The sequence below is a fragment of the Anabas testudineus genome, chromosome 21 (assembly GCF_900324465.2).
Source record: "Anabas testudineus chromosome 21, fAnaTes1.2, whole genome shotgun sequence".
Lineage (NCBI taxonomy): Eukaryota > Metazoa > Chordata > Actinopteri > Anabantiformes > Anabantidae > Anabas > Anabas testudineus.
Genome location: NC_046629.1, coordinates 5,021,002 through 5,038,789, shown reverse-complemented (window position 1 = coordinate 5,038,789; position 17,788 = coordinate 5,021,002). Strand labels below are relative to the sequence as shown.

At 38.3% G+C, this 17,788-nt stretch overlaps 1 protein-coding gene across 1 annotated transcript; it reads right to left on the bottom strand.

The window, feature by feature from the left end:
* Window positions 1-3,555: 3,555 nt before the first annotated feature.
* LOC113173448 (CD209 antigen-like protein A) lies at window positions 3,556-6,194 on the bottom strand. The gene is made up of 6 exons (XM_026376859.1): window positions 5,906-6,194; window positions 5,705-5,806; window positions 4,993-5,247; window positions 4,527-4,669; window positions 4,136-4,239; window positions 3,556-3,712 (listed from the first exon to the last, which is right to left on the bottom strand). The coding sequence occupies exons 1-6, from the start codon at window positions 5,973-5,975 to the stop codon at window positions 3,556-3,558; spliced, it is 831 nt and encodes a 276-aa protein (XP_026232644.1). The 5' UTR covers window positions 5,976-6,194.
* Window positions 6,195-17,788: the final 11,594 nt, after the last annotated feature.

The window sequence follows — 17,788 nt, the reverse complement described above, 5'->3', positions numbered from 1 at the left end:
ATCAATATCAAAGTCTGTGTTAAAACAAATAAAACAAATTACACCATATATTCTGTGATATCAGCTGTGGATTAAAGGTCAAAGAATGCTGGACGGGGTTCTGATAACTTATTGTTTAACACTGTAAATAAAAATTACTAGAGGACGATACAGAACATTAGTAATGTTAAAAGAGAAAATAACACTGATATAAAACCCTTAAAAATTGTTTCAGATTCAAATTTGATTTGAGTTGAGATTAACAGACAGTAACAACCTCTCAAAATAGTTGATGTCCGTACACTCAGTCATGCTGCCTTCATGAAGTGTGGACATTCCCAGGTTTCACATTCAAGTGTTTGCTGTGAACAAAATTAACATTTGAGAGAAATGTGTATTTTTTAAGCAAGGTAAGTTTCTTATAGAACATCGTACTCACCAAGTAAAAAAAAAGGGGACTGAATCTTGAAATACTATGTTCCAACTAATACACTTAGTATTACATTTGAACCTGAGTACAAAGTGGCTCATATGGACACATTTGACACAGAAGTGGAAAATGAGGTTGATGTGGAACTTAGATTGTGTTTAACTAATTGCTGTCTGTGTCTGAAGTTCCCATCAATCTAGTTTAAATCTAGACATTTTGAGAAAGTAATGGGCCTCAATGATAAAAAAAATATGAATTATGTTACATCACTTACAGTATTGTATGAAAATGTAGCAGCTGTCCATTCAAGACAAATATATCACAGCTCCAATGATGAGTGAAATGCAAAAATCTCAGAATGACCAATTTCACATTTCCTCTGGACTGTTCTCCTCCAGCCACCGGAATCTGTCTCCTCTCTGTGACATTAGCTCCTCTGATTATAGACAAGCTTTTTTCTTTTTCTGGATTATCCCTCGTTCCATCAACTAGCTTTGATTTCAGTTTAATTATTTTAAACACAGACACATGAGCCTGAATGAAAAAGGGCAGTTTCCAGTAAACATGCCTTTGGCATATAAGAGGATTGTGAAATTAAGTAATGTTGCTGATGGCTAAATATCTGCTTAAACTACTGATCAAGTATTAAACCATATCATGAAATCAGATTCTTTTTGCTATGTGATTTCTGGAGAGCAGGTTGACATTGACATTGTGAACAACAGTGACAACAACCTAAGTTAAATGTGTGACATAATGAATGAAGCCTTCAATATCTTGTTAGAAAATATGTCCTGCTTCAAGTATTTCAAATCAAAAACCTGAACTTCATTTTGAGCTACATTTTTCAGACCATCAACCGATCCAGTTTGACATACTGTTCCTGTGAATGTACGCTTTTAACGATAAACTTGGTTCCTTAGATGTGGGGAGCTGAACTCAGATAGAAAAAAGTTTCAAGGCTTCAAGTTTCTTTTGACATTTTAAAGCAGTCTGTGTATCAGCATGATGTTAAAGATGCTAAATCATACAAGGGTCTTGGTTGTTCCCAAGGTCTACAGTATGCCAACATTAAATGAAAATAATTAGTGTTCAAAATCAGGAAGTCTAATTTCATAGCACAATAAAATGCTGTAAGGAAAAATCCACCCATTGATATGAGAGGTGAAACATACTGTAAAATCACTGTGAAAGTAGAGTGGAAAATCTCTCTGGCAACGAGGCCCATAAACAACGGATCCGCCTTAAAGAATATCCATGCACCTGACCTCGGGAGGTCATTTCCCGTACCTATAAATAGTTCTAGGTGGAGAGAATAAAGAGAACACTAATACCCACTTGTGCAGAAGTAGATACCAAATAGCTCATTCCGGAAAACATAAAGATTACACTGTGAAAACACATTTGAGTATTGAGAAAAAACTTGTTTTCACAAGTTAACAACTAATTCGACCATAGTCTTGGGCTAACCCATGCTAATACTAACACCCACACTTCACACCCCTTTCACAGCTGTAACCACACTGTCAACAGGAAGTCTCCCATCTGGCAATTCAGTCTTCAAGATAAGATAAACGGTTATATCTAGACGACAAAGAAATAAAGACTAAACAAGACAAAGAGCAAAACTGAGACTCAACCAAAGCTCAAATGGTAAAATGCTTTTAATAAAAAAAAATGTTTTTGTTTCACTGTGATAAACTGTTGATAAAATGTTCGACTGCTCTTAATCAGACCTTAAAATTTGGTTCATCCACAGCAAAATGTGAGAATTCATCCTCCATTCTGACAAACACACTTTAGGACCACAGACATGCAATGCTCCCTTTGGTTCTGCTAGATGTGCTGAATGCAGTGAGCACCGCTCAGCGCTCTTCAGAGGTTCCAGCTGCAGCTCTTATAAAAGTAAGACACATGTTTAATTCACTTCATGATGCCAGACTATGACGTTCTAATGATGCTCACAGTACAGTTTTTGTGGGTATAAGAGGGAGAAGTAGATTTTCTTACATAACAAAAAGTGGTTTTCTTATCTTCATGTTCATCTTTCTATGAGTGAGACACAGTTTGGACAAATGTGAGAAAATACAAATAAAAAGCATCAGAGTGAACTGAGTGGTCAGGAACTTCTTGTAGAGCAGTGGTGTTTGTACAAACTTACTCATTTAGTAGAATTTAGTACTGTAGCTTTATTCAGTCAAGGATGCTTGAATTAGATTTTTTGTAGAGTTGATCTTGTGGTGTCATTTTAAACAATATAAATTATCATGTTTGTGTATAAAGATCTATGAGGCAGAGAAACACTGCTTGTTAACACTGACTGTTAATTAGATAAACTGCTAACAGGCAAAAAATAAGAACATCTAAAGATTTCTCTTTAAGTGTAAAAACAACTACACAGTCTTTCAGAAATTAGCTAGGACTCTAACTTAATGTGCATCACACATGGCATGTTATCACACCATCTAACTGAGGTACTGAAGGTTATCAACCACAGTGATGCTGCAAATGCACTAAAATAAACCATGAAGAGGAAACTCTGTATCAACCCTGCCTGGTCTGAGTTGTACCCAATTTCTTAAATCACATAAAAAGTCCTCTTAAGTTATTTCAGGTCTTTAGACTGTGGTACTACACCTTCTCTAAGTTGTCAAAAAATGACCCCAAATTATCAGTTCAAATATAAAATGAATATATTTCCAAAAAACTTAAACCATGATTTTTCAATTAGCTTTGACCTTTATTGATCTGACAGAGAAGATTTTAAAATATTTTCAGTATTTTCAGAAACTAAACAGTATCTTGTAAATATAAGAAATGTCCAAATTGATGAGGATTAAATAAGTCAACACCAAGTGTTGAGATGAACAAACGATCTGTGATGTAGCCAAAAAATATCACAGCTGTCTATGTGTTAACATAGAAAAATATAAAAACAATAAAAGCAGCTCATATTTTTTTTATATTCAGAGGAATGAAGCATTTCTGAGAAGCATTTGTCCAGTTTCTGGAGAGTTTGGAGAAACGGGAACATTACTGTAACATTACTTCAACATTACTGCTTTCTTGACATTGTTACAGTGTTTTATCTGATTATTTGGATATAATATTATAAACAGTTGAAAATAGAATAAATCTTTTGAATCTCAGGGCTGAGCTGGTTTTTCACAGATCCATGGTAGAGGAGCTGCACATGAGACATCATTCCATTCAGATGAATGACCATCTAAGAGCTGGACACAGTCCTCTTCTCCCACCTTTATGTATCCATCTCCATTATCAGGTTGAGTTTCTGCCCAGTTCCTGGTGGATGAACAAACAGAATCACGATACTGTTAATGTCAGACTTAAATTGGTCTTTTCAGCTACTTTATTGTTTATAACTGTGCTGCTCTCAGTAAAAACTAAAATCTGCTATAAATAAGTTGTTATGTGTTATGAATGTTTTAAAACAGTATAAAATTTTATCTTTATACTTTCAGTTCTTTCATAACACTGAACAAAATCTCAACATTTCTACACAAGTCAAGATTCACAACAAGGGGAAAAGACACAGGCTGATATTTACATCTGAATAGATTTGAATCTCGCTACAAGTAAATTTGACAGCACAACCTGAATTTGTTACATATTATCTAACTTAACTATAAATCCACAAGTACTATGAGTCACATTATTTTCAGGGATATTTGGATTTAAAGAAGGTGAAACACATTTCTGTCTTACGTCACAGTCAGTGGAGTTCCATCGACCCATTTCCAGGTTCCTTCGTTGTCTCTGTCATTCAAACCAATCCAAGTTCTCGTGTTGATGAATGTAGAGAAGAAGGTCTGTTTAACAGAAATAAAACATTTAATTTGAAGTTTGAACCACATTACATGAACATGTATGTGTTTACACAGACAGATGAGAAATATCAATCAAATAATAATCAATCAAATGTTCAGTCACATTATCAGCTCTCAAATAGAACAAAAACACAGATATTACCAGTAAACCTTAATGAGAACATGTAAAAATGAACTTAAACTCAGACTAAATCCTCATCTGAATTTGTACGTGCAAATTAAACATTATCATTCACTCCTTGTCAGACAAACATGAACACACGCTTCACCTGTTCTTCAGCGCTGTGTATAACCACCAGATCTGCTCCTCTGGTTCTGCAGTCCTCTCTGCCTTTTGTCCAGGAACCACGTTCAGTGGAGAGGAAATAACAGGACCAGCAGAACTTTGTCCATCCATCAGGACAAGTTGTCTCTGTAACACAAAACAACAAGAAATGAGTGAAGATGCAGCTACATCTACTGCTAAAGGAAGAAAGTGTGAGATAAAACACAAAGTTGGATTTACAGTACATGATTCCAGTTAGAGAAATTACATAACAAGTATCTTAACATTAGTAAATGAACATGACAAAACATGACTAATGCAACTATAGTGAGTTTAGGAAACATTTAGTTCACTGTAGAAACCCAAACATGAATTATTATTTGACTATCTTAATGGATTATTGTGTTTACGGTTACTTTTGCTGTCATCATTGAGACACTATGTGCTTTGTCTGACACTGACTCACTCACGGCACAAACTCTGAAGATTATTGTCCTCTTGAGTCATTTCAGTGAGGCCGGTCTTCAGCTGGTCTCTCTCTTCAGTCAACTCATTGAGATTGGTCTTCAGCTTGTTTCTCTCTTCGGTCATTTCAGTGAGGCTGGTCTTTAGCTTGTTTCTCTCTTCTGTCATTTCAGTGAGGCTGGTCTTTAGCTTGTTTCTCTCTTCGGTCATTTCAGTGAGGCTGGTCTTCAGCTGGTCTCTCTCTTCAGTCAGGGAGGCCACTGAAAGAATAAAGAGACATCTCTGTGAAACATAAAAAAAACTAAATTCACATTTATTCACATAATATTGGTATTTATGTTAAGTCCAAATATTTCCTGTGATCATGACTGATGTTCATAATTTAAAGATACAGAATGAACATCTTGCAAATAATTAGATAGAATAGAAATGCGCTTTACCACCAATCTTAATGTGAAGAGTTGTTGGAAAAGCTTCTTGTCGTCCAGACTAACTAAACAGTACTGCCAGCAGTGCAGAAATATTTACTTTTCGAAGTATCTAAGTGAGGCTCGCCTTTGTAGCCAATTACAGATTTCTACTATTCTGCTAATGATAAAGATTTAGAACTTTATATTGTTGAAATTTCAAAACAATAAATCAAATTCTGTGCAGAGTCCAGAACAGTCCTGAAAATCGTTGGTTGACTTTATGTTAACTTATGACATGAACACTCACAGTGGACACCGAGGCCGATGAGTCCAATCACCAGGAAAACACTCAGGAGCCCCAGACACAGAAAATCAGCAACAGTAAGTCTCCTCTCTGAGCTCCTGGAACCTGAACAGAGACCAGATCAGTTAATATAATCAATGATACAGAATTAATAATAGATGAGAACAGATTTATTAACAGCTCAGTGTGATAAAACATTTGTACCTGTCTGATCTGTCGATGGTCTTAAATAATGAGATTTATCATCTTCAGCATTGTTATAAATTTCCTCCATTGTTCATCAGATGGTCAAATATCTCCTGGAAGATCAGCTCTGCAGCACAGACTGAAGAATGAGTGAAGCAGAAGTTGTGTTTATTTCAGTCTCTTGATGTTTTATCTTCTGAGGAAGTGACAAGTTTGAAATATGACAGAAGGACTAAAGCGCCCTCTTCTGTTGGTATCTGTAGGATGTTTTGTTGTGTAAATTCAGCATCTTATGCTTGTTGACAACATGAAGATGTAGATTAGTGCAGTGAACACAGATCAACACACAGAGTGCCATCAAGCTTCATTAAAAAACACTGAAACCCACATTGGGTTCTGCTCTGAGGATCAACTCTGACCTGCTTGTTGGAGGATTAAGAAGTTAAAGTTTTTAATTTTACTCATGTTTATATGAAAAGTCACAACAAGTTTAATATTTATTATAAAACAAAAATTAAATAGACTCACAGTAAAAACTTTATTCTAATATACTAAAGATTTAATTATCAGTGAAGAGCTGAACTTCACTAACATCCTTTTCTGGGTACAAGCTGCTGCACTGTTCCATCTCTAGGCTACAACAGAAGGTGGCGACAAAGATCACTCAGCAACAACAAGAGAAACTGATGAGAACAAACTAAGGCAGAATGAGGAAGAGCACCACTCAGGTAGGATAACATTCACGGTAACAGAGACTTGCATCAGCAGGTCACCTGAGAGAGGAGGGAGAAAACAAGGAATAGGCCCTCCAGGAAAACTGGGGCAGACAAGCAGGAGGAGCTGGAAACATCATAGATACTCTTTTTCTTAACTGTTTGTCTCAGTCCGGCATGGGAATGCACACATTTGTCTCTCTGTTGGTATCAGGTATATCTGTTTTAATCGTACACTTCTGCACATAATAATTAAACTTTAACTTGCAGGGTGTATTGTGAAGTGTTGACATAATTACAGTTGATGTGATGTAGTGTGGGGTAGTGGTGGGCAAATGAAGCCTAATGAAGCACTTTGAGGCTTTCTTAACAATTCCGTCGAACAAGGTTCAAAGCTTCAAGGTCTCAGTGACGGTGACATCTGGTGGACAACTGAGGCCATAGCAACCTCTAAAGGGCACGAATGAAGCACTGGCACTGTTTTAATCCCATGACAGCAACAAAAGTTCAGAAAAGTCTGTGTGGTCATTCAAGTGTTTTGTTCATTCATACCAATTAATGATTCTATAGTCATTACAGTAAAATATGCAGGTGCTCTCTCCCATACTCTAAAACACATTCAAAATTAACCCAAAGAATCAATGCAAATTATAATATGGGTTAAACGTTAGTTTATTAGGGTTTATTATCCCTAACAGGATTATAATCAGCGTTTGAATTCAGAAACGTATCTTTTTTTATGTGAAGTGTCTTTATAGAAATTATTAGTTACAGAAACAGACAAGTTAGTTGGCTTCACAGGTTTTTGTTGAGAAATATTATTTTTTCTACTGTTGCAAGTGTCGCAGTGTCTGGTGGTATGAGATCAAAATGATCCCAAACTTTAAAACTTTCCAAAATACTCTCAGCAATGATGTTCGAAGCTTCTGTCACGTGACACTGGTGTTTCGATACAAGCTCCGACACAGCGATTCGAATCACTACGCTTCAGGAAGAGTGACACAAGCTCCGAAGCCTCTGTATATTTTGCCCATCACTAGTGTGGGATTAAATCTCAAAATGGTTAATGTTGCTGTTTGTATCACATCATCTCTTTCTTTCTACATGACAGAGGCAGTGACCATACTTATGCAGAATCATCACTTATACTGTAAATTATTGAATATAAAAACCTAACAGATAAAGAAGATTCTTTGTCCAGGGATTGGGTTGTCGAGGCACCTCCACACGGCTGCCACCCAATCCACACTGCACTGACCCCTTATGCGCCTTCCTGCGGGTGGTGGGCCTACGGGAAGGCGGTCCCACGTCGCTCCTTCGGGCTGCGCCCGGCCGGGTCCCGTGGGAGAGATCCCAGCCACCAGGCGCTCGTCTACGTGCCCCAACCCCAGGCCTGGCTCCAGGGTGGGGCCCCGGTGACGCCAATCCGGGCGACGTATCCGACCTTGATATTTCACTCGTCATAAAGGGTTTATGAACTGCTCTTAGTCTGGCCCGTCGCCTCCAAGTCCGAGGCCATGGTTCTCAACCGGAAAAAGGTGGCTTGCACCCTCCAGGTTGGGGGGGAGATCCTCCCTCAGGTGGAGGAGTTTAAGTATCTTGGGGTCTTGTTCACGAGTGAGGGAAATAGGGAGCATGAGATTGACAGACGGATTGGTGCATCGGCAGCAGTAATGCGGTCGGTGTACCGGTCCGTCGTGGTGAAAAAGGAGCTGAGCCGAAAGGCAAAGCTCTCGATTTACCGGTCAGTCTACGTTCCTACCCTCACCTATGGTCATGAGCTTTGGGTCATGACCGAAAGGACAAGGTCGCGGATACAAGCGGCCGAAATGAGTTTCCTCCGCAGAGTGGCTGGGCGCACCCTTAGAGATAGGGTGAGGAGCTCAGTCACCCGGGAGGAGCTCGGAGTAGAGCCGCTGCTCCTCTGCATCGAGAGGGGCCAGTTGAGGTGGCTTGGGCATCTGTTTCGGATGCCCCCGGGACGCCGCGTAGGGGAGGTTTTCCGGTCCTGTCCCACCGGGAGGAGGCCCCGGGGAAGACCCAGGACACGTTGGAGGGACTATGTCTCTCGGCTGGCCTGGGAACGCCTCGGTGTTCCCCCGGAAGAGCTGGAGGAGGTGTCTAGGGAGAGGGAAGTCTGGGCATCTCTGCTAAAGCTGCTCCCCCCGCGACCCGGCCCCGGATAAGCGGAAGAAAATGGATGGATGGATGGATAAAGAAGATAAAAGAGAGATTTTATCAAATGTATGACATCAAAGCTTCACCAGTGTTACAATATTTTTTCATAGATCCATTTCAGAGCATTGTTACAGGACAGGTCATTCCAGTCTTGAAGCTGAACTCTGATATGTCCACAGTCCTCTTCACCAAGCTTAGGACTTCCACCACCATTATTAGGCTGCCCACTCCCCCAGTACCTAAGAGTATAATGAACAAAAGAGACACAACGCTGATGATGTTTTAACGGACATAAACAAAGATCCTTAATGGAACTTTATGTTCTGTATGTTGCCAGTTGCATTAGGTGTTATCTGCAGTAATAAATGGGCAGAGTGAGACAAGCATCAGTGGAGAATCTAAAGAATTTTTTATCAGACATGTTCTTTATTTGAAGTAGGCATTAACAATTTGTGGTTCAGTAGGTTGGAGAATGGTGTAAAAAATAGCAAGCCAACACGTTGACTGTGACACTTCATCTGATCTGGAATGTGTCCATGATACCTAGCTGTGGAGTTCCCGGTAAATTGAATCACAGTCACTCCTTAATGACAGCAGTGACACAGGCAGAGTTACAGAGAGACACTTTGAGTTAACAGCCATTTCACCCTGTCAAAGTAATGATCAGAACAAAATAATGTACATTTGAACAGTTTCCGCTTTTATTGCCTGTGCATGTATGTCTCTGCTCTGATTTGATTAATGTGTTTTCCCGTTTGCTTTATGAAACTGTTTACTTCTCCGTTGTTAATCTTGTAATCTCTAAAAAAAAAAAAAAAAAAACTTTACCTACGAAGACTGTTGGGATTTCTTTATTTAAACCCATGTATTTCAGTTGTGTTTGGAATTCCAGAAACACATTATCTACAGGAATATTTAAATGTGAACAAGGTGAACTGCACATCTTCCTTACTTCACAGTGAGTGGAGATCCCTTGATCCATTTCATTTTCATGAAGTTGACTTGGTGATATCACTCAATGAAATATGGAAATGAGGAGTCAACAGGAACAACTAGAAAAATGAAGTAGAACAGGGGTGGCCAACCCTGGTCCTCAAAAGCCTCAGCCCTGCTTGTTTTCCAACTATTTCTGCCCTACCCTCTGCTGATTACATGGATCAGGTGTGTTCAGCCAATCAGAAGCAGGAAATGCAGAGATAGTTGGAAAACAAGCAGGACTGTGACTCTTAAGGACCAGGGTTGGACACTCCTGAAGTAGAACATACAAAATATAAGTAGTGTGTATGTGTGCTACATTTGCTGTTGCATTGATTTTGGTTGGCTGGATCCACACAGTATTACCTGCACGGCCTTCTGTGTTAGTGCAGACTTTGGAACATGGTCAAGACGCAACTCTACTGCAAAACAAAGACTTTGAGAACATCCAAATTTGGCAAAGTGTTTTAGTGAATGACTGAATGAGTTTGATAATGACTTGACCTTCATGTTTGCAGCCATTTATTTCCTTTTTTGCTATTTATCCTGTCTGATGTCTAGAAGGTTCTGAGTCAACTTCTCGTAGTCAACATTGATATATACTTCCTCAAATTGTTCATAAAATGGCCGATGATTTCCTAAGTGGTCAGTTTTGCTGCACAGACTGTAGTAAATGCACATAATGTTAAAACCCTTTGATTTCAGGAAGCTGAGCTGCTGAGGAAACGAAGTTTGTGGTAAGTCAGAACTAAGTTGTAACCACACTGCTTCGGTGTGGTTGTTATGAGTTACATTTTTATTTATGATAAAAAAGAATCAATAGAAAACAAAGTCACATTTATTCTAGCCACCATGACTCAATGTTACTAGAACTTACTTACTAGAGTGGTTTTCATGTTGACAGAATGAGAACCTACAATGACCTCAGTGTGGTTAAATGCCACCACCATCCACTGATGTTGTAGCTAACATGCATTCAACAAGTATTAGAAAACCTAGTACATCACAGCTTGTTGTGTATTGGGAGCAATCTCAATCTAGAAGACACTAAAACTAGTGTCTACTAATTTTAAGCAAACTAGTAAACACTGCAGCAACTTTGTCCTCTGTAAGTGTGCTGAAGAGGCTTCAGGCTGGTAAATTAGTGAGATGTGCTTCTCAGCATTGGTGCATGGTCAACATCTCACAGAAAAAACTAAATCTAAGGAGGTCTAAACATGAGCTGGGAGACAGGGAGCTAGCCACAAACACAAAACTCAGTCCAAAGACCAACTTACATGAGATGTAAAACACATGTCCTAGAGTCCAGACTGAGGAACAGGTAGAGAACAGAAACTCCGACAATCTGACATCTGAATGTGAAGAGGATCCTGTATCGATTGCTGAGTGGCAGCAGCTGGGCTTGAAATGTGGCTAGTGGTGGAGGAGGGAAGGTGAAGGAAATGCAGAGACACTGTGTGTGTATTTATTTCCAATAGACTTAATTTACATTGAGCTATTATTTGGTTATATCTTCATGTTTATTTCAACATCATAATCATTTTGTTACTCTATTCAACCATCTGTTACTCATCTTCATTGTGAGAACTGTGGACATTATCTTTTATTCTTACTCTGATTAAAACTTTAAATAAAGCTGCTCTTGAAGAACCAGACTTAGGTGGTGAAGATCAGGCAGGGATGTATACAAAAAGACAACGCAGGCAGGTAAATTAGTTGAACAAGGAAACTTATTTCTCAAGGGTGAAACTGTCACTGTTTTGGCCTAGCCCCCAGCCAGCTGTGGATTTTCTCCAGTTCTTCCTCTCATATTGGTAGTTTTATGTTGTTACTTTGTCATCGTGTTTTTCCCTGTTTTTGTAGTGTCTGTTGATCCCCCCTTAATTCCCTGTTTTGTTTCGGTTTCCTGTGAATAAATCTAGTTTTCCGTTTATACCTGCCACGTCCCTTTTCCCCTAACTGTGACAGAAACAGGTGACAAGAGCAGGTATCACATCCATTGGAAAATGGGTAATCAGATAGCGAGGTGCTTGGACAAACTGGAATAACATGTATCTTAGTCCAATACAAGATGCCATGAAATATGTAAAGAAAAGACACAAGGAAAGTAAAAGATGTGATGAGATTTTTCTGAACTTTGATTTTTGCTGTCGTCCGCTCATCAGAATTATATAAGAAATAGTTACGATAGATAAATGCACAGTGTGCTTTTCCTGTTTTAATGTTGGCGAAGAGAGATCATTGGAAGAAGGTGGAACAGGGCCTTGAAACACCTTTCCCTCTGATGGGCTAGTCTGAATTCACAGAGGTCAGCCTTAGGTTAGGTACACAGCACAGGTTATAACACAGAGGCCTTTGACAGTGTGCATATCTCTGATAATATACATTATAATTGCCTATTGTCCATCTTGTCTAATATTGATAATATGATGAAATATTGTAGTGATATTGCTGCTACAAGCTGCTGCTGTCTAGATCATCCCCAACTTCTTTCTTTGAAGACTGGACATTCATTCAACTCCATGTTTTCAGTCAAAACAATCCAACTGCTGCAAAGTTTCCTTTGTGGTCAGTCTAGAGAGGAATGTGTTTCTCAATGCACAATAAAGAGTGTTTTTTATTTAGATACATCTGTCATGATTCTACTCTGGCTCTGCAGCTTTTGCTCAGTCTGCCTCATACCAGTTTACCAGCTCTTTCACCAAAACCATCCTTCCTTGTAAATGGCTTATATGTTGTTGACTCTTTGCATCAACACGTTGCCTTGCCATCCCTTTCTGCTGGATCTTGCTGCCTGCTCTAACTCTGATGATGGTGCCAACATCACATCTTTACCTTTAGTATAATGTCTAAGTATCCCTAAAACTAAAACATTAATTGGCCATGTTTAGAGCTTTTCCAGTATCAAATGGGTGTACATGAATGTTGTATACTCACTGTCTGGACAACATCTGAAGCCTGTCTCGTGCTTTAGACGTTTAAAGGAGGCTGGTCTTCAGCAAGTCTCTGTCTTCAGTCAGGGAAACTGTTTGTTTTCACTATACTGGAGAAGTTCAGTCAGCTTCCCTCTGATGCGGGAGAGTTCTGTAGCTGAACCACATACTGAGCTACGATCTGAAAAAATGAAAAGGTCTAGACTTGACGTCGGTACACTAACATAGTAAAAGTGATATGAAACAAAACACTCTAGATGTGAGCGAAGTCAAGACTTCCAGCTTTAAATCAAGGGGTTTCACCATTTTTATGCATGCACCCCCATTTAATAAAAATGTATACAAATTCAGACAGCGTCCAAACCCTTTTTGATTTGGGATTATAGATTATAAAAAGCAGTTTAGCATTGTTCTGCTAAAATATCTCTATGAGAGTTTTCCTAAAACCTGGATATGTTTGTTTCAGCACTGATGGTGCCTTTTTCATGTGCAAACTTCCCTTTCCATGGGGACTAATAGACCCTAACACCAGGGAGATGCAGGCCTTTGAAATGAGCACTATAATAAGCTGGAGGGGCCCTCACCTCTTTATTCCAGAGGACCCAGAAAAGACAGTGGTGCTTCTGGATCCTGTTGATATTTGGCTTCTTCTTTGCATGATGGAGCTTTAACTCACATTTTCCGATGGCACGGTGAACTGTGCTCACAGTTTAGTATTTCTGAACCCATGAAATGACATGCATCATATTATTCTGAAATTAACATTTTTATACAGGAGTTGTAACGTTTTACAGATTGGTGACCCTCTGCCCTTCGTTACCTTTTAGAGTCTGACTTAAGATGCTCTTTTTATAGCTTTCATGAACTCCATGGAGCTGAAAATAGAAAAAGTGACTACAGTGACAGCAAGTCAAAGTAATAATATATAAATAAACACTTTGATTTGTCATACTCAACACTGGCATAAATTTTGTCCATTGCTTAAGGTTGGCTTCTGCTCACAAGCTACAACTCACACACTTTTATCAGTGTGTGATCTTTGGTGGAAAATGTATCTGCCTACATCTGCCACCTCACTTACTATTAATGCCTGTACTGACAACACCCAAATGCAAACTAAAACAGGAAATTTCACAAGTGATTAAATCTAGTTCACACTTTACACACATTTTTTTTTTCCATAGAATTTTTTAAATCAAGATGCTAAAGAGAAAGGCAGTTTAAACGTGCAATGTTATAAAAGGAAAAAGTAAAATTGGAAAAAACAGGGCTGCAGACATTTTGGTTTGTGTTTTGCAGTGAAGTTCAGTTTTAATTCAAAGTCAAACACACAGCCGACTGTTTTCATCATAACTTGATTCATCTGGTCCTACATTAATTGATTTTAATTTGATTTCCATCGATGTATGTGGTGTAGAATTGGAGGAGCTCATTTGCTAAGGCTTGATCTGTGTCTCCTCTGGTTGCTGCATTCATTTGTCCATCTCATGTGTCCATCAGATAATCTCCTTTAGTGTTTTTTTTTTAAATTACCATTATGTCTCTTTGCATCAAGCTTTTAATTTATCGCCTTTTACACACGTTCGATTCACAATCACCCGATATGTTACAGGACCCATGACATCCAACCACTTCTGTCGTCCAATGACGTTATTTAAAACAACTGTCCCACAATAAAAGATTAAAGTTTTCTGTTCCTGTTAGAGTCCTTGTGTAAAAAGCCTAAGCTACATCAGGATTTACAAGAGATAATCTGGTGCTGAACACCTTTTAGAGTCTTTTAAGAACACCTCTCCTGGAGTGTTTTTCATAAGAACATGTAGCATCCTGACCAAGATACAGTAAATACATGTTGGAGCTGACATGTTTGTGCTAATTAAAATGCAGATTTTTGCCAATTCTAAAGTTGAATAATATTATAGGTTTTAACTTACAACAATATTTTATAATTACTTAATAATTAATAATCAGAAGTGCTAAACTGCCACTGTTTTGAGGTCAGATGCTGATTCATCTTCAACTTTATCTTTTTTAGTCTCAGTGTAAGATTCCTGTGTGTGCACATGGCCTCACAGACTTGACAAAGAGTTTACCTAAATAGAAACAACTAGAGTGTGCTTTCAGCTTATGCGGACAGCGGGATTCATCAATAAAGGAATATAGATGCAAATACATCTGCAGTTTAGCAAGTTGGCAGAAGGTTTAGTTTTATAAATGTATGACTGCTTCAAGACTTATTTTTAAAGTTGGACTATCTAGTGCCACAGAAGCAGCAAAACATTAGGCACTCAGAAACATGATTTACCGGTGTAAACATTTATTAAAAAATCATCTCTCAGAGTAATCAGTCAGACATGAACCTGAATAAGTTTTTTTTGTGATTTTTTTTATTACCTGAAAGCTAAAATTATACAACAACAAGCTTGGCACACAGAGACAGTTACAATAATCCAAGAAGATGTTACTAAAAGCTTTGCATTACCATGATGAAGTTATACAGCAGAAGTCAGTGAAAAAAAGGTTGATGACACCGTTTATCCCTGAAAAAAAGTTCAAAACAGCCTCACAAACAATATTAAGGCCCCAAAACTGTTGTATTATACTATATAGCCATGTAGTTGCTCTTGATGTCACAGCCCTCAAGTATCACTGTGAAGAACCTCCATCTGCAGTGTAGTGCAAAATTAGGAGCATCCTGTCTCAAAATGATACAGAAAAACTAGTCAATTTACAATATTTTTTAACTTCTAGACTGCAATACTGTAATTCACTACTAAGAGGATGTCCCAGCAACTCCTTACAAAGTCTCCAGTTAATCCAAAAAGCTGCAGTCAAAGCTCTGACAAGAATTAGCTAGAGAAATCATATTTCTCCTACATTAGCTTCTCTCCACTAGATCACTGAAAAAAAAAGATAGATAGATAGGACGTGGTAGAGCTGCTCTGTGTGTGGTGTGGAAAAAACACCACACACATATACTCAACACCACAAAGACCAAGGAACTGGTGGTGGACTACAGGCCGAACAAAAACAGACATTCAGCCACTGTTTATCGGTGGAGACCATGTGGAGGTGGCTGCTTTCAAGTTCCTTGGTGTCACCATTGAGCAGGACCTGACCTGGGGCTCTAACCCCACTGCTCAGGTGAAGAAGGCCCAGCAGAGACTGTACTTTCTCAGTCTTCTAAAGAAAAACAACTTGAATGAGAAACTGCTAGTGTCCTTCCAGCGTTGCTCAGTAGAGAGTATTTTAACATACTGTGTCTGTGCCTGGTCCACCACCATCTGTCCTTCCAGATTGCTTTCCTTTACACCAAACCTGCCCATCACCTCCTCATCACCTCTGTTCCCCTCACCAACATGCCCATTAAAGTCTGCTCCAACAACAACTCTCTCTCCTCTGGGGATACTCTCTATGACCTCATCAAACTCACTCCAGAATCTCTCCTTCTCCTCTAACTCACAGCCAACTTGTGGAGCATACCCACTGACTACATTCACCATCACTGCAGGTCTGACAGGTAGTGTATAGTAAATGATGAATGTGGTCTTGGTTTCTGTATTTCTGTGTTTTACCTTTTGAGGAAGTGACAAGTTTCACTTATGCTAAAAGTGGTTTAAAGGGCCATCATCTGTCAAGCAGTTTGCCTTTGTTCTATCTGCAGCTACACCTTACGTTATATTAATTATTTTGTAGTGTACAGCACATCCTCCCCTACACATCCAGTACCTGGTGGCCCAACAAACAATAAAGAACACCTAAAGATATCTGAAACATACCATAACATTTGGTTCATCCACAGCAAAATGTGAGAATTCATTCTCCATTCTGACAAACACACTTTAGGACCACAGACATGCAATGTTCCCTTTGGTTCTGCTAGATGTGCTGAATGCAGTGAGCACCGCTCACCGCTACATAACAAAAAGTGGTTTTCTTATCTTCATGTTCATCTGTCTATGAGTTTGGACAATTGTGTGAAAATACAAATAAAAAGCATCAGAGTGAACAGAGTGGTCAGGAACTTCCTGTAGAGCAGTGGTGTTTGTACAAACTTACTCATTTAGTAGAATTTAGTACTGCAGCTTTATTCAGGGTCAAGGATGCTTGAAATAGATTTTTTGTAGAGTTGATCTTGTGGTGTCATTTTAAACAATATAAATTATCATGTTTGTGCATAAAGATCTATGAGGTAGAGAAACACTGCTTGTTAACACTGACTGTTAATTAGATAAACTGCTAACAGGCAGAAAATTAAAGAACATCTAAAGATTTCTCTTTAAGTGTAAAAACAACTACACAGTCTTTCAGACATTAGCTAGGACTCTAACTTAATGTGCATCACACATGGCATGTTATCATATCATCTAACTGAGATACTGAAGGTTATCAACCACAGTGATGCTGCAAATGCACTGAAATAAACCATAAAGATGAAACTCTGTCTCAACCCTGCCTGGTCTGAGTTGTACTTCCCCAATTTCTTAACTCACATAAGAAGTGTTAAGTTATTTCATTTTTTTTTGACTGTGATACTACACTTTCTCAAAAAAAGTCGTCAAAAAAAATGACCTCAAATTATCAGTTCAAATAAAAAATTATACATTTAGAAAAACTAAAATCTGTAATTTGCCAGTTAGTTTGGACCTTTATTTATTTGACAGAAAACATAAAAAAAAGATATTCAGTATTTTAACCAACTTAACTGTATTTTGTTTATTGTTTAGTTTATTTAAATATAATTAATAAATTAATTAATTAATTAATTAATTTGACGAGGATCATTTAAATGTATTTCTATAGCACTGACTGTCGACAGCATGAGTGACTTGCATATGTGTGAAGGTATCATCTATTCAGAGACATTTGTTTTATAGAGACATATACTTGTATTTGTATTATCCTTGTTTATACACTGTTGAAGGAATCATAACTTATCATGTTATAATCAAGAAACAATTTTCAACTAGTATTTTACTAAAATAACTTAATGAAATAACAGCACAGTTTCAAATACTTCTGTTTGCTGTTTATTGTTTCAGCTTTAGAGGATTTTTCAAAATCTTTTGACAAAATCCTGAAAAATAAATGTACATGTGTTG